Source organism: Enoplosus armatus, chromosome 5 (genome assembly GCF_043641665.1).
Source record: "Enoplosus armatus isolate fEnoArm2 chromosome 5, fEnoArm2.hap1, whole genome shotgun sequence".
Taxonomy (NCBI): domain Eukaryota; kingdom Metazoa; phylum Chordata; class Actinopteri; order Centrarchiformes; family Enoplosidae; genus Enoplosus; species Enoplosus armatus.
The window spans coordinates 8,694,815-8,720,239 of NC_092184.1; the positions used below are offsets into that span (position 1 = coordinate 8,694,815).

The 25,425-nt window shown below is 41.3% G+C and overlaps 1 protein-coding gene across 4 annotated transcripts in view; it reads right to left on the reverse strand.

Moving 5' to 3' along the window:
* The window catches only part of nbeab (neurobeachin b), a 188,961-nt gene that overhangs the window by 4,898 nt on the left and 158,638 nt on the right, over window positions 1–25,425 (reverse strand). For all 4 annotated transcript variants that reach the window (XM_070906391.1, XM_070906390.1, XM_070906393.1 and 1 more), the window contains 9 exons: window positions 16,223–16,363; window positions 15,017–15,136; window positions 11,253–11,405; window positions 8,824–8,991; window positions 4,116–4,205; window positions 2,814–3,006; window positions 1,931–2,002; window positions 1,612–1,767; window positions 772–942 (listed from right to left, as the gene is read on the reverse strand). In XM_070906391.1, the coding sequence (XP_070762492.1) occupies window positions 772–942; window positions 1,612–1,767; window positions 1,931–2,002; window positions 2,814–3,006; window positions 4,116–4,205; window positions 8,824–8,991; window positions 11,253–11,405; window positions 15,017–15,136; window positions 16,223–16,363 (1,264 nt within the window). The remainder of the gene's footprint in view (window positions 1–771; window positions 943–1,611; window positions 1,768–1,930; window positions 2,003–2,813; window positions 3,007–4,115; window positions 4,206–8,823; window positions 8,992–11,252; window positions 11,406–15,016; window positions 15,137–16,222; window positions 16,364–25,425) is intronic.

The following is a 25,425-nucleotide window of genomic DNA, read 5'->3' on the forward strand; positions in this document are numbered from 1 at the left end:
TAATTGGAGGCAACCATGCTGAAATTCTTAATTAACTGTCGGAGCCTCAGTGAAGTTAATTAGAGAACACTCGCAACTAATCCGGAGCTCCTAGAATCTGTGACAATTGGAAACACAAGGTCTTCTAGCACACACACACACACACACACACACACACACACACACACACACACAAACACACTTTATATTGTCATCCAGAAAGAAAACACACTCTCTTCCTCATCTTCAGTTTTTAAATTCCATACCATACATGGCGCTCCTTGCTTGTATAGTACTGCAACGTCTGCTTCTCCTACCCTGATGGATTGTTTTGAACACCGACAATCAGTGAGAATGAGCAACTAAATGAACTGAGCAGTAAAAATCACACACTGGGGTCTACCATTTTGAATGCCAAGACATCTGGAGTCCTCTACTTGAAAGCAGCACAGCTCAATGCAATGAATTACACTAATATATCACAGCTACAGTGCAGATAAATGATCCTCTCTCTGTCTCGCCACATTATTTGATTCCTAGGATAGAATCCTTTTTTCCAATGTGGGTCAAAGACTCTTGCTTCCAATATAACTTTTTTAAATTACTAAAAATGAACTCATGCACCTTAATGGGCTTTTACTTACAAACAAAGGAGTATCTTTCATAGGTGAAATACTAAACAGGGTAAAAAGATTCCTGTAAATTTGTCCAGAGGGCGATGCTGCTTTATACTCTGTGTGTGTGTGTGTGTGTGTGTGTGTGTGTGCATGGCACATGCGCACTCTTACTCACTGTTATTGGGGTTGTCGCCGATAATATGGTGCCGTCCACTCCAATACCACAGCAGAAGTGTAGCATCCCTGGACCCAGAGACAATGTAGCAGTCTCCTCCAATGTAAGACTCTGATCTGGCCAGACATGTCACCACGTCCCAGTGGCCAAAAACTATCTGTGTCAGCTTGCCTAAAGAAAATATGAACAAACATGCTATTGGTGTGCAAGAATTGCTCGTCAGAAGTTCCTGAAATGCAACATGGTAAAACTACGGCCGGCTGTGTATTAAAGCCCCACTGACTGAGAGTATTGTATGTAACACTGGAAAAATATTTCCAACATAGTTAAATTAGTGGTTCCCAGCCTTTTTGGCTTGTGACCTCTTAAAATGAAACAATGTCTGTTGGTGAGCCCTCATCACTTATGTTGAGCAGTTCACACAGGAGTACCTTTTCTCTCTTGGTTAGTTAAATTTGAAGGAGTTTTAGAGGAAGAGGTGAAAGTATCCAGTTCATAAAAGACATCAGATTCATATTGGGGCAGTCCTGACCCACAAGTTTGGAACCATCGAGTTAAATGGGCACGTGTCAAGCTGCAATGATAGTCATTTATATAATTAAACAGGTATGTTGCCAACATTATCATCCCACTGAGTCATTATCAGCGGAAAGGAAATTAGCAAAAACATTTTTTAAACTTATCAATGACTTCCAGTGTATTACAGTATAGTCATCCATTTTTCTACTAGGCTTGTCAGGAGAGAGCAGCGACAATACTGTATTATTCCCATCATAGTGCTCAGTCCTCCACACATCAGTGCACACCTCTATAGGAAATAGAGTTTACACTGCAACCTACCTGTCTCGGAGGAGTACACACGAAAGCTCTTGTCCCAGAAGCCACACACCAGTATGTAGCGGTTGTCAGCTGTCACCACAAAACAGTGTGTGGTGATTTGGATGCTCTGGTCCACTAGGTCTGTGATCTGACGCTTGTTGCTTCCAGTATTGTTGGCTATGAAAAAAAGAAAAGAAAAACAGTGTGTCAATACCTGTGGTGTTACAAGCATTTTTTAAGTTATTAATTAAGACCCTTACAGCTAAAACAAAAAGTCAATGGTCTATTGTTTTTCTGTTTGATGTTATATTTTCCATTCAAAACAAGGAAGCTTACTCACCAACCAGAGAATCCATCTCTATAGGCAGGTGATGGGCCTGCTCCAGAGAGTAGCCTGGTGCTCCTCGGAGACCTGGATTCAGGCAGGGATACATAAGGAAATTAATCATTAAGGCTATCTAATGTCTGCACATGTGCATTCTTACATACACACACACAGACACACCTGTTCCTTTTTCAGAGCCAAAGTTAATTCATAGTCCCTTCCAGGAGATGGAAGTATTGGAGGTCCATCAGAAAGATTTCCATCTGTCTTACTGGGCTTTTTTTCCCAGAGTGTCAAACTGAATGGAGACATTTTATCCATGCAAACTGTATCTGGAGCCAGTTTTGAAACAGCAACATGCCTGAAAATATGGAGGCCTTATTATCATCATTATTTTGAAAAAACACATTTCCCTCCTCTCCGACAGGATGGTAAGGGTGCTGCAGCTGTGTTCATTAGTGTGGGAGCAGCCAGAGCAGCCACACAGTGCGGACTCTTTGGTCCTGAGCTCAGTGTGCTTCTACGGTGACAGATGGGGACGTGTGAGGAGAATGTGGTGCAGTTGCGGCCTAATTTCCTAGTAACCATTGCTTTGGCCCTCTGACCCTGAGGTGAGGCTGATTCTCAGGGAGGGGCTCTGTGGGTAATGTTGTTCACACATGTCTGAAAAGGAACATGTGGAAACACTCATGGTCAGCTTACCTAGGAGGTGCTAGCCTCTCACATAGCCAGCTGGCTACAGCTCTATTATGAGCGGTGGGCAGGTTTGTGTGTGACGGTGATGAAGTGATTTTACAGGGCCTCTGCTGTGGTAGGTATCACATGTGGCATGGCACAATTTTGGGCGTATGTGTATGTTTGAACATATCACCTGCCATGTGTGTTGAGCTCCACTCACCAACGGTGTTGTGCCATCGGTTGACGGCAAATAGTCGACTGCAGGTGACAGTGACCACAGCAGGTACGGTAAGATGGGGCAGGGTGTTGGCAGCCACATGCGTTACCGGTGAATTGGATGGAAACTTCAACACCATGATGACATCCTGCTGCATCTGGTCCTTGAACATGAGAGGACTCTGTGGAAGGAAACACTATTGAGTAGAAGAGAGAAAAGACGGAGTGTGGGGAAGGATGAAGGGATGTGATGGTGGGAGAGGAGGAGGAGGAGTACAAGGAAAGAGGAGCAGGAAGGCAGGGGATGCAGAAGATGAAAAGAAGAAGGATGAAAAGATGGAAGAAAAAGAATGGAAAGAGGCAATTAGTGTGGAGGTTGGAGGAAAAACTAGGTTCAGACACAGAGGAGAGCTTCATGCACTGCCCCCTCTGGACAGAGCAGTCAGACGAGGGGCTGGTCAGACAAGGGTGAAACATGGAAAACTGGAATGAAGTAGGCTGTACACATGAGATGGTGCAAACATGATACACATGTGTCAGAAAGATTCAGTTTGGTCCACAAAGAAGAATCATTAAAAGAGATTGCATGAGTTTCTGAAGATGTGCTTATTTTACCACAGTAAAATTCAGCTCAACCTTTACAACCATGGGTTAAACTAGTAGGAGTAAAAGCAATGGAGGAGATAGTAATCCTGACAATACTCTGAGAGTTTTGAACCAGTTTCAGCTCTCATCCTATCCCTAATTTTAGAAGCTTTTGACAGGAGTGGATGAAAACATTCACATCTGTTGAAAAAGTAGAAAATTGAACTAAAAGGTCTCAAAGGGATCTGCCTTACAAAGTTTTTTTGTCGGGAGAGAGAAACAGAGAGAGCCGTGTGGGGATAATGAGGACTATTCTGGCTATTACATGGATTAGACAGGGAAGAGCAGCTTACAGCAGAAAGAGGGGAGCTACTAGGCCAGTAGGGAGCACTCTTCCCTTTACACCACACTGCTAGTAGGCAGTAACAGCTATAAAACAGTGCAGACAAATGGTACTGAAAATTTGTTGTTATATTGCGGGTCTATGACCTACATGAGGTAAGCCTTCTGAAATATTTATCTTTTGTTATAAAAGAGTGGATTGAAGGAAATACATAGACTTGAGAAATCAGGGACATCTATCTCAATCTTGTTTCTACCTATAAACACAGGCACGCAAACACACATCGTCCAGGCTCGCACAGGTCCACACATCTTTTCTCACACACACCACCAACACCAGAGGTGCAGGAAATTTTCCCAGCATGCTCGTTGCTCTCACCAGGTGCATGGCGGAGCTGCGTGGAGGATGTGGCTCGATAAGCAACTGAGATGGCGTCTGTCCAAAGCTCTGGATCTGTGCCTCTGTGGCCTGCGGGAGAGAGAGAGGAAAGAAGGAGAGAGAGAGAGAGAGAGGCTGTCACAATCAATATGCATCAAAGTGATGGGTCAATGCGTTACTTGACAATGCAAGCAAATCCTAACTCAGCCGTGCCTCTGAGGAAGGGGGGAGGTAAAGGGAAAGGGGAGCACTCCCAATCCGCCTGGGTGCTCCCCCTTCCCCCCTCAGCCTGCAGAGTCATCCAAGTGTTAGTATGGAAGAGACAAGCCTTTTCCTATTAACATGCTTCAGTTAACCATTCCCATTTCCAGGCGTAGGGGCCCCCACTGCATAAACGTTAACCTGGAGTGACATCCAGCTAGGACTGCAGCAGGCCGGCCTGCTTTTAGATGTTATTGTGCTTGAAACAAAGGGGGAAAGCATGTTGATGCGCACACATATGTATGAAACAGAGGCACAAAATCACACAAGCGGACCAAGGCGATTTGGCAGAGGGTACCTTGATGAAGGAGGATTTACGGGGTATAAACTGTGAGTCTGGATGCTTGTGACTAAGGAAAAAAATAAAAATGGCACAAGTCGCACCCTGAGTAGAAGAAAAAAACAACAACATAACACCAGAGGAATCAATCTTTACTATTATTAGAAAACAACTTTCATTTTAATAGACAAAAGATCTCCTCTCGTCTCCTTTCTCCAGTGAGTGAACAAAAAAACAGGCAGTAAGAGCTGCTGAGCTTGACTGAAAGTGGGGCACTCCACAGTGGGAGTGATTGATGTGACTGGAGCCACTTCCACCATCAGAGGGGAGCTTGTAGATGTCCGTCAATGCCACTGTGCACAATGGAACATACATCGCTCAGCCTTTCGCCCGCCCTTCTGACTGCCGGGGTGACTAGCCCTCATTTTCCTCCGCCTGTACACACCACTCACTATCAAAAGGACCTATTGGGTAGCACATGCCACAGAGGGAGATGTAGCACGGGACGTTTGGAGGTGATACTGAATCAGGACAGGCCACCTGCAAGCCAAACAGTCGCCCCCAACACCCCCTGGTCACTTTCCATCTTCCACAGCACCAAAAAAGGCGCTGTCCACACGGTTGAGCGCTGTCGCACGGCAGTGAAAGTTTCATGTGAGTTGGTGAGCACATTTGGCAACCATTAAGTGTTAGTCAGTGTTTCTTTACAACGCAGTCCATCAAGTAATAAGCAACTGACATTGTGGCTATTTAAGGTTAGGTTTGGGTGAAGGTCACAATGTCTGTTCAAAAAAAGAAATTCGATACACAGATCAGAAAGGCTGAGAGGGCCATGTGGAAAGCATCACCATATTTCTTGTGATGATTCTATTACCAGGGAAACTGGGCTGCTGCAGGTCCCGTTTTGGTGGTTTTAGACAACCTTGACCAACAATTATTTCCAGAGGGGGGGCATTTGCTTGTATGTGTTTGTGTTTTTGTGTGTGTGTCTGGGGAAATGGGTCTGACTTGTTGAAGGTTAACTCAAGAACATGTTCCTCCACTAGATGATCAAAACACGTCAATATCTCTCAGGTGCTTCAACACTAATCCTCTCTGAGGTATGTCAGAAACTTATCTCTATCTCGGTCTCAGATGGAGGGCACTTAACAGGCAGTTCATTAGTTTAAGTCACTTCAGGCTCTGCTTTTTGGCTGATAAGTGACACTTATTGCCAAAGCCATCTGGATGATCTCCCCTCCCAGCAACAACCGCCTTGCTTGGGTGAGCACCAAACATCCATCATAACACACTGTGTCTGCATGTCTGACTGTCTGACTTTGTTTGCATCTGATTTTGGCGTGAGCAAAAGGCTTCAGAGGTGAGCGGCTGCAGCTCTCTCTATCTGCTGCCTGGTTCCCAAACTGGTGACAGAGAGACTCCGTGGAGACTCCAGTGCACTCATGCAATGCAGCAACACAACAGCTCTGTCAGACAGAATGCAAACACGGCCTTGCAGTGACCCCCTAAGCAGCGTGGGATCATGCTGAATCATGACACCGGAGATCAGCAGTGGCAACTACAAATATGAAGATGCTTCACCTTTCACCTTTTGTCAGATTTGGTCGATTAGTGAAGCAAATTGTTTTCATTACTTTACTTTAAATTCAGTACTTCTGGCTTTTAAGTAGTATAAAGAGATTCTAAAAACAGCACAGAAACCATACAGGCACATGCAAATGCACATAAACAAACTATTAATGTAATTGTGTTACTTTCTCATGTGACGACGCTGCTGCCCATTCTTTTCATGCCAATGGAAATTTGTTTAAGATAAGCTTATCTGGATTTATTTTAATCCTTAAATACTAACAAAGAATTACCCTGAGGGTGTTTCTTGAGTGGCAGCTTGTGAGTTGACATGTGCACTACTGTATGCGGGAGCAGAAATGTCTCAAACAATGTGTCCACCAGTAGGTGATGTCTCTAATGCAGCCATCATCAATGACAATGCACACTGAATCCTATACGCTATGTGATACATATGAAGGGAGTTTGTTATCATTAAGGTCAAGCATTTAAACACTTGTGTCCCATCACTAAGAGAATATCAAGGTGAAATCAATTTAAAGTATGTCAGCTGCTTCAAAGCCCTTCATTCACAGCACACTTTGTTGTCTTTGTCGATTCAGAGGGGGCGGGAGCGGCAGTGTCAGCTGAGGAGGAATAGAGTCCCACTGATGAATAATTTGTCTGTTTACTTCTGAGTGACACAGCGGGGTCTGAATCAAGGGGTTGCTGTCATGTTTTTCCATAAGAGAAGGCTGTCAGGAGGAGCATCGCGGAGAATGACTGCTGTTCCGGCAATGTGCCCAGTAGAGCTGTCACCGTGCCCTCAGCCAGAGGCCGGGCGGCATGTCAGAGGGTGTCATCATTTCCATCTGACACATGGACGGAAATTATCTCTCATGACCTCTAATTTCTTGACATTTCAAATGCCTTAATTGTTGTGACTAATGCCAGATCTGCAGTTTCACCTGTCAGGCCCAGAATGAATCAATACCCCTGAGTCAATCGTCACATTTCAGCAGGTCTTAGAGAGACATTCATTGGGCACTTTTCCATGCTCCACCTCACTGACTCAGCCAGGCAGCTCACAGACTGGCCTGTGTGGGAGTAGTAAACAATAACGGGAATAATGGTACGATAAATCCTACAGGAAATCACCTTCACAGAATTATCATAGTGTTACTATAGACTGTGCAGGAAACTTAAATTCATCATTTTACAGCATAGTTGTTGTAATCAGATCATCCAGGGGAAATACTTGTGAATTTATACTACTGGACATATATATATATATATATATATATATATATATATATATACATATATATATACATTTTTTTTAACACCCCGTTTTTCCGGGTTGCGGGGCTGTGGAGAAATTACAATGATCTGTTTTGGAATTGTAAATCTTCTTCGCAATTTGTATTTGCAAGGAAATCAGATAATTACGTTTTAATGTTTAATAGACTTGTTCATGATGCATTTTTAGCATAGTGCTAGGTTTTCAGGTTTGAGGTTTAGATATACAAGGTTATACTTTGTTACAGGAAGAGAGGAAGAATCCATCTGGAATGAGAAAAATGACTGAAGGTATGAAGGCTTGTCTTAATTAGTGCACATCATATCAGCATTACATCAGTTGCAATTAGCTGAGCCGATTTCTCTCACCAGCACAAATACATTCACATGTCACAATAGTGACTACATCAACTGGGCACAATTAGGGAGTCTGAATAGCAGGCCTCCTAATGTGCAACTAACTAACAGTACTGTCATCTCTCAAGGTAACAGTAGGCCGAGTGGAAGACAGCTAAAAACCCCTCAGACTGATGCAAAATAAAAAAAAAGCTTTGCCTAAACTGTTCTCAAAATGATGAAAACCAAACCTTTCACAATATGGTTTGGTAATTAGATAGGCCAAATCTTCTGCAGGTGATTTGCATAGTGGTCACTTGATAAATAAAGGCGCCCCTGGAAGTGACAGTATATAAATGACTTGTTTTGCAGACAGCAGATGGTGGATATCACAGGGAGAGACAAGCTCATACTGGAAAGTACCACAATGCATGCCAGCTGCTGCAGTCTGTGGTCCCCTTTCCCCTCTACGCAATTAAGCTATTCACAAGTAGTACAGTCGAGCTAATAGATATTCAATTAATTAGTTAAGAAAAAGAAGATTCACTCCCTCATTTATTGACTGAGTGACCTCTGTCGATTGATCAAAGAGCTCAGTCAGATTCATTGATCCTATTAAGGGAAGGAACATACAGTATATTATTCAGCACCAGAAATAAAAGAGCACAGGAGATGATGTTAAGATGGATTTATGATGATAATGTGGACAGATATTAAAAGATTACGTAAGAGAGGAAATTAATAACTCAGGTCATCACAAAATGACGCTAATCTCAAAGCAAACTCGATGAGTCAGCAGCTCCTGCCTGATTCTCTCACGGGTTACATTTGCATGACACAATAATTGATTGACAGATGCATGATATGAATGCTCCCGGAGCTCCAGCACATGCCAGGACAAATAGAGAAAGGAAGTTGCGCTTATGGTGAATAAGAGAGGGGGGAGGGGCTTTATCTCCATAGCTATGTGTGTATGTGCCTTACCTCTCTGAGCAAAGGGTCAGTGATACTGTCCAGCTTGGCGGAGCCCTCGTAAGTCAGGTAGTGAAAGACGTTGAGGGCACGCACTGCCTCTGGGCCTCGCTGCTTGTAGCCGAAAATAAGGTCAATCCACTGATGCAGCTGACATGACACAAACTCGCTTTCCAGGGCCTGTCAGAGGAGTACAGGGCAAGTAGAGGTGAGAGGCATACCAGAAGCACAAAGCACATGGGCCAAAAGACACAACACAAATTGTACTTCCACACAACACTGAACACAACAAAACACAGCCTACTGTACTGTACACAGATGACCTACCAGGGCATTACATCGCATCAAACATCACAAAACTAATTAAGAGTACTGTAAGGGAAAAATAACTTGCATTCAGGTATATAAAGATAAGTATTTAACCTATTTTACTGCACATAAGGATTACAGAAGAAAAGAGAGAGAAGCTGCATCCTCTCCTTTTAATGCAATCAACTAACTCAGGACAAGCCTCCCATATCACATTTCTCTGTCCACTCAAAATACCGACGACTATCTTTACATGGAGACAAAGAAATCGGTTCAATACTAACAGGGATCCAATTTACTGTAAAATCATCTGCACGAGCAACATTAATAAATCACTTGTGAGAGTGAAAAAGGAGACTTGATTTCTTGTGGGAGTGTTAGTGAGAGATTTGGGATAAGATTTAAGGCTGATAATTGTTATAAATATACCTATGGAAGCCATGCAGTGGGGGTTGGATGTATTGTTCCACAATACGGTAAAATATAATTCCCATGCATGCTGGTGTAAGGCTTTGCTGGAGGAATTTACACTCCTCCCCTCGCGTCAGGAATAACAGCCATTACCAACAAAGCCTGCTCGAGCACACAGAGGCAGAGTTTGCCACAGGGCATATCACTACAATTGAAAGTGGCACATGCAAAGATGGGAAGTGGGAGGAGGAGGGAGGGAGAAGGAGAAGGAGGGAAGAAAAAAAGAGGAAGAGTGAGACAGAGGGGGAGGCAGGGAGAGAGATTCACTGACAGAAATGAAATAATAGAGGAAGTGAGAGTGTGGGCTAGCTAGGGAACAGAACAAAAGAAAGACAAAAAAAATGGAGGCAGAAGACTATGATTTTCTCGGGGCGTGTGAATACACTGGTCTGCAGATGTAACAATGCAAGGTAACATCGCACATGTATCCTTCAACAGTGAGAAAATATCCAGTGTACTCCTTTTTTTCTAGTCAACCCTTTCTCATTGTTTTGGAGATGCAGACATGCCCGTAACAACTCCCAGCCTCTCCCTTCTCTCTCCCCTCCTGCCTCCCCCCTCCACCCCCCACTCTGCTGGTATACAAGCCTGATAGAGCTCACCATGCAGCGTGGGTAGAGAACGGGGAAAGGTCACCTCCATAACACCAGCCCAGCTCTGTCACTCTAGCTGAAAAGGTCAAGTGTGTTCCCACAGCCTCTTTCTACCTCTGGTCCAAAAACACTGTGGCCCCTAACCTCAGGATACATAATGTGCATGAAACTTTGCGTCCTCCTAGCTGTATTATTAAAGTTTCGATGGTTTTAAGGAAATTCTAAGTTACCATCATCCATTGTTTTTTTTTGTTGTTTTTCTTTTAGCATTTTCAGTTTCAGCATATTTGCATATGCGTTCAAAATGCATCTGCACATGCAATGGCCATTCATCATGTAGTTTTTTGGTCGCTTTCATTAGGTTTAGTGGGGAGGAGAGCTGTTGAGTTTCTATGGTAAGTGATTCCAGATTAAAGGGAGAAGAGAGTTTCTTAGACGGTAAGAGACTGGTTGGATCGCCATTACTGTCTCTGTGCTGCTCCTGAGACCTGCTGAGTTTTGTGGACCACATGTTGATAGGCTGTCTGTATTAAACGTGCACATGCAGACGGAAAGGGTACTGCACACTGCCAAAATGATGAGGCCCGGCATTAGAGAAGGTAACACTATAGGGCAAACTTGCCCTCAGTCCTGTCCTTTAGTGACATCACTGGGGTCAGGGGTACAGTGTTAGTATTGAGCGGTGCACTTTATTAGATGCTTCATGAATAAGACAAGGAGACACAGATGCATGGGAAGGTTACAAGGTTGCTGCTGTGGAGGCAGAAAAGCTAAATGTAAAGAATGAAATTAAAAAAGTACATCTAAATAATCCCACACTATAGTAGATCTACAGTATGGTACTACAGTATGTACATGATGTGTAACATGACATGATACAGTGTGCCATATACTGTAGTGGATCTCTACTGAAAAGTAGAGACAGAAAAGCAGAAAAGAAGATTTTTGGTCATTCATGTTTTGAAGATGTTCTCATATTCTATCTTGGTAATAAAGTAAGTAATATCATATACATGTATAATTTGGGCTAAAGTAATTATACCATTTTGACACATGCCTAAACCTTACCATCCTGTTGATCCTAACTAGGTCCTCAGGCTTCTTGGCCCAGGCTGGCAAGTCCACATCACAAACCATGGTCCTGTCGTCCCTCATTCCCAGGTGGTAGCCGTTGCTGTTCACAAACATCTCTGGGAGGTAGTAGAACTCAGGAATCAGTTCCTGCGTTTTAAAGTAAGAGATGTGTTCATGTTTTACAGCTCACTGACAGGACCACGTCTAATTCCACAGTTTTCACCATATAATCGGCCAACAATTCAGCAAAGTGCAAGAAATTACATATGTGAGGACAGAGCCATGGAAAACAGAGAAAAGGGGCTCGGTATCCCACTGAGATGAAGTGAGAATTCAAGGGGAAAGGTAACACAAACAAACTAAACAGCAGGCCATGAGAAGGCGGTGAGAGGTGCTAGTCCAGTTATTCCAGGCAGAGGTGTTAGGTGTGTTAAATGAAACTGGAACTGAGTTGGGTTTTTCTCCCTGGTCTCTGGGCTCTTGTGATGGGGTCAGGACCTCACAGTGGAGGGGAAGTCAGCATGGCAAAGGAGCCCCCTACATAAAGCCTGGTGTGATTCCATACGTTGAAGAAAAGAGCAAATATTTACCCGAGTTCTGAGACGAGACTATTCCTAAAGGCATTTCTCCATTGAATGACCATAATGGTACTTTTACATTTTTTAACCCATTAAGTAGACATCATATAGACTTTATATAGCTGCCCACCATTTTCAAAAGCACATTTTATGTTTTTAGATTGACTTCTTACCTTCCAGACAACCTTTTATATATCACAAAACATCAACTTGCAGAGACTTGCTTGAGTTGAGTGAGTGAGGCAATCCACTACAGTGAACATTTTTATGTCTTTATTTTTAGCCAAAGTTACATACTAGAGACTGTAGAAACTCTCACAATATTCATTACTTCTTCTGTGTTTGTTTTTCTGAAAACACAGCTTGCACAATGCTCTTTGGCAGCTAACTCTTTAACTAACTTTAGACATCATACTATTTTTGAAAGCAAGAACATTTGGACTGACACAGCACTTGCTTTCAACTGCATTACCATGAAAACCAAAACTCTGACAAAAAATAATAATAACATAGGAGATCATTTTTAATGATGTTTAAAAAGTTTTAAATTCTGGTTGAACTTTCATAGCGCTCTGAAATTAAATGGTTGCTTCCTGGATGTCAAGCAGTCAATCTAAAAACTATGGCATGTTTTGGATGGGTAATGGGCGCTTTGAGGAATTCTTTAAGAAAAGGAATCTATATGTATACTTTCTGTGATTTTGCAGTCCACACTCTGATCCCTTATCCTCCTGATCATACAGCTAAGAAAGGATGAGTGAGTAAAGCCTCTGCACAATGAGGCATATGCACACGAGGAATGTAGATCCTCCGCTCTGTCCTCATTAGAAAACATACACACAAGACAAGTTAATTGTTGTCTCTTAGCCTGAGATTATAGAGGGCAGTATTTTAACTCCTTGTATCAGGCTTGTTTTATGAATGCAGTGTTTGTCAGATTCAGTGGTACTATGGAGTTTTATATTGCCTATGGGATACATAACAGCAGAGCTTTTAGGCCACCATAAATCACTGGGTTTTGAGAGAGCGAGTTAGCATGACATGGTACAGGCCAATAACACTGCTGGTCTGCTGTTGGTCACATTTCACCCTGCACACACACGACAGGGAAGGGAGTAAAGTAGCCATTCCTCTCGGTTTCCCTCTGTCTCTCTCTCACAGACACACACACATACACACAACCGCACTTTCCCTCCACTTTTTCCTTTGTAAACTTCCTGCCGTAACTCACCACCAAGCCGTTAAAACTGCCAGCTCTGTTTTCAAGCCACCCTCCCATGGCAGCCATTAATTCTGCAACAGCATCGTAATGGGCTAACAAGTCAATCACACAAGCCTCCATTGCTTTACACTGTGTCACCTTAATGACATGTTCGTCAAAATCTGTCACCAGTGGAGTGCTGCTGGATTCCTTCAGACAGCATGGTGGCAGTTTGTGTGTGTGTGAGAGAGTATGTGTGTGTGTGTGTGTGTGTGCCCACTACTTCCACGAAAAGTCTGCTTCTGTCTGCCCATGGTGGCTGTGCCAGCTTAATGTAACTGCGTGTGCACAGAAATAAATGAGAGGTATGGACGCACAGTAATGATGGGGTGGTCGAGGAGGTGAGAGCTTGGTCGGCGCAGGATTGTTTCCATTTGACTTGCTCTTTTAGGAGGTCATCCCCATCAGGGGTTCAGTCTCCCTCGGTCTTGTCGTCATTACTGCTGGAGGAGGCCGGGGTTAATGAAGGAGAGACCCTGGTAAAAACAAGCTGCCTTTTAATCAGAGGCCTGATGGCCCGCTCGGTGTACTGGGCTGAAGCTGACCTTAACCCCAGACTCTCCGCTCAGTCTCAGTCGCTACATGGTGTCTGTGCATGGTGTTTGTGTGTCTGTCTTTATGTTTGGCTGCATGGAAATCTATGCTTTCATTTATCTAATTTTATTTTGGATAGGATTATATTGATCAATGCACTTTTTATACATAGTATGTTCATGATTAGAAATAGAAAAATACATCAAAAAGGGGATTAGGAGGCATCCAAAAAAACAGAGAAATATTATTAGATTATTATGAAAAGGATCATAGCAAATATTAATAATCAAATAAGTCATTGTAGTGGTATTGCCTCATAGTTTACCACTATTGCAACATGAGTAAACCAAACGTAATATTTTCCTGCTTCTAATACATTATGAAATACTGTTAGTAATCCAGCATTGTCCTTCACAGTACAATGCCTCCCCTAATAGATCAGTAGCCATCTTGTGTGTGTAAAAACAAATGCATGCAGACATACAAGTAGTTGAAAGTAGGCTGTATTTGTTAACAGGGTGGCGTTTGACTATTCAGCTGTTCACTGGCTCGCAGCTTTCTGCCTCTGCCTCACATAGATTGTTGGCTGCTCTCCCCCACATCCTGGCGAGTAAAAGCCCTGTCCGTACATAAAAGACTACATTTTAAATAGCTTTTGTCATTAATGCTTTATTAATTGCCTGGGGCAACACTACCCGATGCAGGGTGTGCTAGAAATATATGACACTTTGAGGTCAGTGCGTATTCCTGCTGCGTGTTATGCAGTGGGCAAAATGGAGGCGAATCAGCAGGGTTCAGCGTTTTCAGTAACTGCTCTGTGGATTTGCAGAGGGAGGGCTTTGTCTTTCTCTCAGACACAGCCTTTGTTCAAACTCATGAGTGCTTGCATGCAGAGACACAAGATCAGTCTACCTCTGAGATAGTTTGTTTTTTGCATGAGATAAATCAAATGTGCATTTCTAAGTGCTTAGGGTTTTCTTGTACAATATGGGTCTTCGTGATTCGCTGTTTGAATGAGGCATTTATAATTAATGGTATATATTTTTGCAGTGGTGTTCAAGCACATTGTCTGAGAAGGGGGGCATAGAAAGTGAGAGGCTTGCTATGGTTATATTGCCAATTACACACACTGTATGGTTGCAATTTTGCTGTTGTTGTGCAATATATTGATGGGTACTACCATTGTTCCTACCTTACACCCACAGGTCCATAACACCAGCTTAAAGAAGGTATGTGGCAAGGAAATACATAGATCATAGAAGAATAATAATCACAGATTGAATTTCCACTTTTTTTAAGGGCACAATTTTTCCAGCTCAAGACCTCCTGTTTCAATATACACGTAAAACATGTATTGTACTATTTGCTTTTGTTGTGATTCTCACCTTTACATCTGAGGTGTCCCTCTGACAGTTTCTCCAGGAGCGGGCAATGGCTGAAAAGGTGCGGTCAGGGTGGTCGAATTTGTTGTCATTGGCACTAAAGAAGAACGTGGTGAAGGGCTCCTACAGAGAAAGCAAATTAGAATCACAAAGATCAAAGATCTCCACCCAAATTTAAAGTCATCATTACATTTTCCACCCTCTTGATCTGCATTTCGATTGCAACCATCATAATCAACATAATGAAAATCTCAGTACTGTTTTGAACCTACTGGATTACCAAACGTATTAACATAAATGTGAATAGTCTGAATTATCTGCATTATTTCATTGTTATTCTTTTCTGCAGCAGACTAAGGGATCTCTGTAGAGATCAGTCATTCATTGTATCCAAGCCTGGGGGGGAATTAATTAGTGTTCTTCCTGAGTACAGTAAGCCATAATGATAATTGGCTCAAATTTGGTTTTCTCAGCCTGAGATGGCGACCATTGCCGGTTGGAGCGGATGGATCACTCACCAGAGGAAGAAAGGGATTGTGGGAACAAACCCACAGAGGCCAATCTAACTGCTGTCAAGGGAGCTCCCTCAGTTCATCAGTCCCTTTCTACTAATGATGGGAGAGGAGGAGATAGAAATACAGTACAAACTCCCCATAAAGATCTTTCAAATTAATAAGCTGACTTCAAAATCAAATGTGCACCAACTTAAAGAAGCCGTGCAGGTTATAAGGGCCTGTTTTGAGGCGAACAGATTGGGGGAGAGCGTGTGTGCCTCCTCCTTCTCTTCCAGAGTAAATGAGGACAGTGCTCAGTAACCTTGATGGACATGTCTCCAGCGCTCACTGGGTTGCCTGAAACACATAAACCTGTCACAGCAGCCTCTGTAAATCATTACCCAGCCACTCTTTATTTAGTTCACATATGCCGGTTTACTGGCCTGTGAAATGTGTTTTCTGAGCGCCATTGGTCTAACTCAGGCCCAATCAAATTGAGATGTCGAGCTGTTTCCTGTGCAGAAGCCGACAGACCTCAAAGTAACAGCATCATCAAGTCTGACAAGTGACAATCAACTAATGCAGACTCAAAAATGATGTCTGTCTGAGGATGTGGGTTTGACTTCATTCCTATTCAGATGCTTGACTAATTTGAGGAGTTTGAACACAGTACAATAACCGGTGAGACGGTGGTTGAAGGAGTGATTTTACTCACTATTCTGACAAGCCAGTGCAGGGTGGAGGCAGCTGTGGAGTAGTGAGAGTTGTAATGACAAGGTGGTGTCTGGTCGTCTTCCCAAGTCTCATAGCGTTCAGCGTAGAATGCTGCGCGCTTTGGATTCAGAGCACCAACAGGCTGGGAAGAAAATAAGAGGTTCAGTTCTTGTGTAAGTAAAACAAAGGTTTTCCCCTCAAAGCAACCCTAAAGAAATTGTACAAGTTTCCTATTGTACTCTTTTTTAAGCCACACGCCTTGTGAAGGAAAACTTCAACTTGATATGCACTTATAGGTGTATAATTTTGCAATTTTAATTGACTTTGCAAGCTTGACAAAATACACTGCTGTATTTGTGTTTTATATATTGTATACAAAACTGTGTTACAGTTCTTACTGTAAATTAGGATGCTTACATTTATCACGACCATTTAATATTATCCCATAAATACAAGACATCACTGGTAAAACTCTTAATGAGGAAAATTACCTTTTATACAAAAAATGCAGCTCAGGTGCTTTACACTAAAACAACTAATAAAACAATCAAAGATGAAAAGCACATAGTATTTAAAGGTTAAACAGAAAAGCCTATGTTTGTCTATCTGTATTGATACACAATAGCTATCAATATATATACCTATATATTATGACGAACCACAACAACTACAGTATACAGTGACCAACCAGTTGTTATACTGGCATATAATTCAGTAATGAACCTCTATGTATCCTTGAGGGTCATATTTACAGGAACAACACCTCTGTAATCTTGAGACAACCAAGCCATTCAGTACCTATTGCTCAAAACCATGTACACAAGCACAGTCAAAAATCAAAAAAAGTAGTAAAAGTATCAAAAATAGTAATAGCATAGTAATAACCCATTTGAAGCTAAAGCAAGGCTAAAGGCCATGTTCTAGTCAATGATCTTGCTGTCTTTAAGCTGCTCTGGTTTTGGATCAAAAACTGCAGAAGCTTCAGTGAGTATTTGGTTCAGTGAGCAGCAGAAAGCCTGTAGATCTGAGGACTATACCAGACACATGTCTTGGCAGCATGTTAACAATATAGTGAAAGACAAGTCCATGAACGGATTTATAGACAAGTTCAAGGATTCTGAAATCTATATTACACATAACTGTAAGCCAGTGTGCGTACTTTACAGTAGAAATGATATGACATTCTTTGCTCTTACTGTCTTAACTGCCTTCTCATCACAACCACACAGACTGACTTAACTTAGATTACTGTGTCATCAGGTCAGTAAAAACGACACTTTGTGTGTAGTTGCTAAAATAAACAGCTTGTTGAAAAACTGGAAGCAAAAGCTGTTGGCATTTTCAGCAACACATATAACTACAATCCAGCAATACTTCTAATAAATTACAATCGACACCCATAATATAGATAAGGTTTGGACTGCAAGGCATTTTTAGGTATTTGGCCTATAGTCACCTTACCAAAATGATCTCTGTGGGTCAGTATATCACTGTACAAGACAATGCTTTAGCATAGAGTATGTTAAGTAATTGAGAATTTGTAATCCAAAAGTAGTCTTTGTTTTTATGCCACCATCTCAGATCTCATATTCTCCAAAAGCAAAATAATATAAAACATTTTATGGAAGATCAAAACTTAAGTCAGTCTTAATTTGACTTACGTATTGGGTAACCACACAAGTCACACTCAAAGCCTCATAAAAGAGGGATATGCCTTTGGAAGTCCATTGTTTTTTCTGCAAGACCTTTCTGCATGAACTGCCCAATCTTCATCTATTTTGAGTCTCAAAATGGAAATCTTACCGCTAACAGATACAGCGGATCTCATGACCAGCCTTCCATCTAAATCAAATTTTAATGATCATGTGGATATATAACAGTCATGAAAGGGTTCTGGGAAATATTCACTGCATATACTTGTAAAATAGATTATTTGAGTGCACAAAAACATCCATAGAAACCCATAGAAACAACACTTTGTAGGTGTCATCTTTTGGATGCATCTTTGCAATTTGTATATATAGTTTATGCAGAAGAATAATTGAACATAATTAACAGAGAAAGACTTGCAGAGTTTTAGTAGTTCCCTATTAGGCTACATGTGGTGAGGCCAGCAGAGTGGGTGGGGGAGAGTTCAGGGCAGACAAGGAGCTTTACTCTGGGATTTGTCTGTCAGACCCCATTATTCTCCTGAACCCTAAAAAGTTCATGTTGCGCTGTCTTCTGTCTGAAATTTACAAGGGTATGGTGGCATGGGTGAGCAGGATGGCGCACTAAGGATGGAGGGAGAAGATATGAGCGTCTCCTGCTAAATGTTGTGGGTAATCCATGTGGATTAACCCTGGCTGACCTGATTTACACCCAACGCACCCACTGAGCCAAACACTTTACTCAGCACTGCTACTCCCATCTGTGTTCAGAGCCCTTCTGTGTTACTGGACACTGCTGTCGGAGTTACCAGGAACTATACAATATGTTGCAATCTAATAATAACACCACAAGCTTGGTCTTAAAATTACCAATCAGTATAACTGAATCAACATCAGTATGTCAGAGTCTAAACCTGAAAGAACTGAGCATAATTGGCTAGCATTTATTGCAGAAAAACTGTAGATTACATTACGGTATACAGCATGTTATTATAAAAGCTCCCCTCCACATATCCACAGAATCAAGTACCGAACATTTGCTATCTTAACATTTTCCTATTATTAATATAAGAAGTATAGGAAAACACATTTTCTAAAAAAAAACAAACCAGCCTTTCACTGGTAAATCACAGAGCCTCGATTTCTCCAAAATGCCAAATGAGCAATTGTGTGTCAAGACCAAAAATGTCAGAAATCATAAAAAACTCTCTTATTTGTTGTTCTGCATTTGAAGAACTGCTGCCTAATTATTGTGAGGATATAAAATAAGAACAAAAAAATAACATCACTGCTATATTTATTTAACATCCATCCAATTATATCATAGTTAGGCCAAACCTTGGATAGCGTGGTTCATTATTTAACCGCAGCCTCAGTAATAATTTCAATATTGTACTGACACCATCACTGGGTTTTTGCCCTTTGGCGGCTGTTTCATTTTCATGTGTTCTTAAGGCAACAAAATTACTCCCATTAAACATACATTTAGTGGTGAATAAATTGCTTTCTCTGCCTTTTCAATCACCCCGTCCAATATAAGAGCCTCCCAGGCATATTGGCAGTCAATATTAATATACTCAGTACCACTGAATCGGTTACAGAGGGGGAAGGGAGACCGGTAATATAATCAATGGCAGCTTTTCTACCTGAAAGCTGCTGCTCAGAGGTCAGAAGAAATTCAAAATGGTCTGAGAGTGATGCCTAAAAATAAAGCCACTTATTCTAACATTATTAAAATTGCACTGTTATTCTTTTGGCTGGGTACAGTTTGTATGCAACCTCAGTACGACAGACAGACTCTCTTGGTCATTTTGAAGATTATGGTCATATCCATGTGTGGCACAGCGCACATGCCTGAAGCTGTAAGTCAAAATTAAATGGGACCAGGTTTTTTTTTTTTTTGGTTCTTCCTTAAAATTTAATGGCAGTCCACATCAGTGTTAGCACAATTGAATAGACTGAAAGAGAAGTTTATTGCGATCTGCATAGATTTATGGGGTGATAATAGCCTTGCATGTGACGTCTTGGCCCAGCTGGATCGGGGTGAAAGCCACAAGACGTCTCACACTCCGTAAAACCACCACTAGTGTAACTAATGCAGGTTAGAGCTGTATGAAAAATCCAGGTAATACATTTGACAGAGAGAGAGAGGGATAAGGAAAAGTCAGCTACAGGTAATAGTTATGAGTATAGAGGAATAAGTAAACAATTCACATAACAGGTATTAGAACCAAAGCTCACAAAATGGTTATTAAATGTTTATTTTGACTAATTTTAATATCATGGTACCAGAAGAATTTGGAAAACAAACAAAGTCATGTTATTACAGGCAAGAGTGTGTGATATGAAACATATATTGTTATATTATGTTATAGGGATATTAGAAGCTTACATTACATTTTTAAGTTTCAAATTTCAGGCAGATGCAAAAAGTACAAACACAGGCAGTTTCAGGCAAAGGGATCCAAAGACACATCCAAGTTCACTGGCAAGTTATTTCCTATCCATTCCTCTATTTGGCACTACATAAATGAAGCAAAAATGTCTTCACAGTGTTCCCAAGTCGCTCAGCTGTGTAAGCATAAATATAATAAGATATTTTCTATGTGACTTGTAGTGTTTTCCAGAAAACTGGTGTGGTTGGTGAGGTAGGATAATTACACTGACTGCACCCAAAAATCTGTTCACCCACATCACTGAGGAAGTTATTCTTTGTCACAGGTTGCTGTCATCATAAAGGGAGCCTAGCAGATTGTTGAACACTGCTCAAATTGCGACTGTTACACAGCAAATATACACCAAACTCACTAAAATGTAAAAAAAGACACCAACAAAATATAGGTAAAGATAAGTAAAGCTAACCAACTGGCTGTATCTCAGGTGATTAATACAGTTGCATTGATGTAAATAATGAAGCAAATCCAATGTATATTTATAAAAGTAAGGTGCATGTGTAGATATACACAGATGGGTGAAAAACATGGCTTGTGGTCCCCAATTTGTATATAAAGATGAGGCTGTGTTGATTGTTGGTTAGTGAGCTCATTGAATGCCTCAAAAGTCAACATTAGACTACAAAACTGACTGTGATTCTCTGTCTTAACAAATCCTGATCAGTGTCTGGTTCTATTGTCTCCTTGTGCATTGAACACCTTTGTGTCCCATTTCTTTTTCGATATTACTTTGTCACCCTATAACTGCCTAATGGTTGTGATGGCAATTCCAATTAAAATAGGTGATGATAACTAACACGTTCTCAGCTCAATGATTCTGTGGAATGCTTCAATCTTGTATATTATTTGAGAGAAATATTTGTCCTGTCACTGTCCTCATCATCAAATGTGTCAAATGTGTGATTGAATGAAGGCAGTGTTTGACACCAAAACAGACTATAAATATAGCACATCAATAAAAGGACCCGCGTGAAATTGTAATGAACTGACCAGAGGTAGCCTCCGATGTGTTTTTGTTTTGACTATGAAAGGACAGCCAGAAATATGAGGAGAATGTATGACTGATTGGCTGTTCAATGTGGAATAAAACCCTACTTATGATAAGTTAGCATAAGCACTTCAGTGGTCCTTTTATACTTTTATTCCTGTCATAGTCACATCTGTTGAGAAGTACAAATCAGGCTTTGCTTACCTCTGTTCAACAAAGAATAATCACCTTTTCCCTTTTCCCTGCATTGCATATCATACTGATCACAGATATAAGACAATGAAAACAACTGGTTCAGACAGTTCCACACTTGCTCCTATCCGAGTTCATTTCTTGTATAACACCTGACCCAGTGAAATACATCAACACAACTAAACAAAGTATGATCAAACTTAGATTTGGCTTCAGATTCAATCAGGATCATTTCTGGTGTTGCACTCCAAAGACACAGGAAATGAACATGGATGTTGGTGAGTGAGTGTGCAGAGAGTGCCTCCATTTGTTTGGTTATATCTAAGCTACCTCCCAAAGAGACGCATATTGCATTTATATTTCAAAATAAATTACATTACAGTATGTTGCTATGGTGCTCTGTCAGGAGAAGTCGCAGTCGTTTTTGCTTGCCTCGTCAGAGGCAGGGCTGCATGCAGCTGCAGTCTAATGCAATCAAGTTGCTCAAACTCAAGATAAAGCAGATGTGCTCCCAAACAGCCCGACTGGAGTGGAAGTGAGGGTGAAGAAGGCTCCACTATGGAAAGAAAAGTGTGGAGGGGGCTTTACGGCAGCCAAGCTCTATCTTCATTACTCAGAGTGTGTCTTTTAGAGAGGCTCAGCTTTCACTGAGTGCCACAGAAGAAGGTTTGAGAAGGAAACATGAAAATAGGTTTCTCTATTTCAGCATAGCTCATTCAAAACATACGTACAAGGGTAAATCAATATTATCAGCACTGTTTAAGTAACTTCAAGTAAGGTGAAAATGTATGTAAACACTTTAAATTACATGCGCTTGTGTGTCTCTTGAAATTATATTTTACAATGATATTTTAAGGATACATACAATACATTTCAGTCAGTGGATGAAGAAGCACAGTGTTAAACCACATCTGACTCTTTCACCTTCTTATGCAATTATATTAATTTCCATCACATCATTTAACAGCTATGAGGAAGATTAGCTTCCGCCTATCTATCATCCACTTGTCAATCCATCAAGAAATAATCATTAGAATCTAATGAAACACTCCACTGCATGAATGTATCTGACATGCAAATATGCAGAACTCTGGCCCCGAGGCAAAGTAACACAGTGTTCAATAGCAGTGTTCACAGTTGACTGCATGCCCAACCAGCAGGTAATTGTAGGTGTGTGCAGTGAGTTTGGGAGGATATTATTTGGCAGATCAGCACAGAGCTCCAGCAGTTTAAACAATGCTGTCGATCGAGTAGCAGTCACCTGTAATTGACAAACAGGTCTCAGGTATGACTCCGATCTGTGGGAAAGAAAGCTTTCCAAATTGTGCAATGCCAGCGTGGGATAAATTGAGCATAATTGAGTATTAATAATGTTTCAGTTTATGCTCTCAGTATATCACTATTCAGTATATATAATTTAACTGCAATTACTATTTAGCTTCATCCAGTGTGTTAACCTAAGAGTAATGATAGGCCTATGTCAATTTATCTTCATAATGCTGCAGCTCACTGAGCTCTGGAGTGACAGATGATATTACATGAAGTGATTTGATATTACTCAACTGCAGAAAAAAAAATAAACATACAAATTAAAACAGGAAATGAATAAGAAAGCTTAATGTACCCAGCTTTAGTTATTACTCACACAGCCTGCATGGTACACAACCACACCCACTGGACATACACCTCAGAGAGACACACACAGCCATAATACACATTGAACAAGTCTCTATAGACTATGCTGCTATCTCTGATCCATAATTGAACAAAAGGGCAGGGCAAACAGAGAGGAGAAGTGTGGGGGCCTCTGTCCCTCCCTGCTACACTAGCTGTGAACTTTTGGAGGTAAGAGCCCCGGGGTTCCAAGGACAACTGTCAGGAGACACGGGCTATGAACTCATGCTAATGAAGGCAGCTCAGCCCTGTAAACAGCATGGGAGGATGTCACTAGAATACATTACAATACATAACTGTCTCCCCAGGGCAGGAGGGGTGCACATGGCTCAGCCCTGATCACCCACCCCCCTACACACACACACGCATACTCACACACACACATCCTCTCTCAGCCCACCTGGATACCTCATAGGCCGGAGCCGCCAAAAGTGCCGAGATGACGATGGCAAGACACTTGAACTGAGTCGTTGGTCCAAAACGTTCTGGGTTTACTGAAATGCGAGGAAGTGCTCCAGAGCAGGGGAGCTCATTTTTCAAATTCACAACACTCTATCTAACTCGTCCATGATTCTTTGAGTGTTTCATAGTTCTTTTTTTTTTTTTCTTCATTTCAAAGTTCTCCTCCTCTCCCACTACAAAACACAGCACACACATGCCTTGAAAAGCTGAAAATTGATACAAACTGTTGAGAACTGAGATGGCAAAGTGAGGCTCTTAGTCAGAATGTCGGCGCTTTGAGGGAAACAAGGGGGAATGAGGGAGCTGTAAAGTGAGCGAGAGAGAGAGCTCAGACAGGAATGCGACTGTTTTCAGGTCAGTGAGCTGCAGTGTTCATGTGCAAGAGAGAGACAGACACAGAAAAAGAGAGACGGGGGTGGGGTAAACAAGTAAACCAGGCCACAGTTTGTGGTAGAGTGATCTCCTGCCTTTTCCTCTTCAAAGACAGAGCAAACATAACGCTGAACTTTATCTCCCAGGGTTGTGGGGCATTAGTGTCATTGTGTACGAGCTCTTGTGATTTGGCAGCGTTAGCAGGACTCTCGCTACAGCACAGCTTGATGTATTTTTGACCTGCCACATTTAGAAAGACTTTCACTGCAACACTGTTCTTATGACCTGCTCTTATCAGTTCATCAACCTTGAAAGTCAAATCCAAGCAGAAACTTAAATTACTAAATGGCGATGTTATTTTAATCAAATTACCAGTTTTAAAAATATGCAAATGTTGACTTTTATTTATGACATAATACAGTATGTGATTAGTGTTTGTGTAGAAATGTGTTGTAAAGACTAGGGCTGGACAATAACTCCACTTGAATCTGATAGTGATGATATGATCATATTGTTAAACAAATTAATGATTCCGGGCAAGCTGTAATTAAAAACTAACAAAAGAAGTTGTTTAACTTTTTTTTTGACACGTGAAGAGTTTTGAACACAGGTCATTGGACATCAGTTTGATTACTTTTTATGATCATTTTATCATTATTGCCGTATCATGATATATATCGATAATGGAAAATACTTTTATTAAACCTGCTATAACTTATTTTTTTTGGCCACTTGGGGGCAGCAGAAACAAGCTGTAAACGCAAAATTTACATATTATCACAAGTTGATGTGGTGAACCTTTTAGCAAGCAGTTGTTTATTTACACATCCAGCAGACACATAACAACATTAGCATTCATTTGGGGTCTATCTCTGGCCACTTAGGAATGTAAGTCCAATATACTATATGTTCATATTAGCTCTGTTTTGCTCTCCACCAACTCCTGTGATAAGTATCTTAAAGTTATACAAGCTAGGCAAACCAAAACAAGGTGTTGAAATAGGCTATACAGTTAAAGTAGAGCTGAAGGGAACTGTAGTCGGGTGATAATTCCTGTGGGTTCATCACTACAAGAGACCCCTTTTACTTACAAGTCGTCGTGTGATCGATTGTTAATATAAAAATATTCCTTATAACGGATTTAACATGGCAGTAATGGTTTCAACCACATGATCCAGACCACCTTGAGATCTGAATTGAGTTAATAACAGTGAGCATTAAACTGTAGTATCTACTACACAAGGCACATATGGTTATAAAAAATGAATAAACCTCTCTAATGCAGAAACCAGAAAGCCACTTTTAGCTTATAGACAACACAAACTACATGTTGAGGCAAAGTACCAAGTAAACGGGGAGTAAACTTTCATGACGTATTTGAGTGCATTTCAGGATGTTACAATCAGCATTTTCC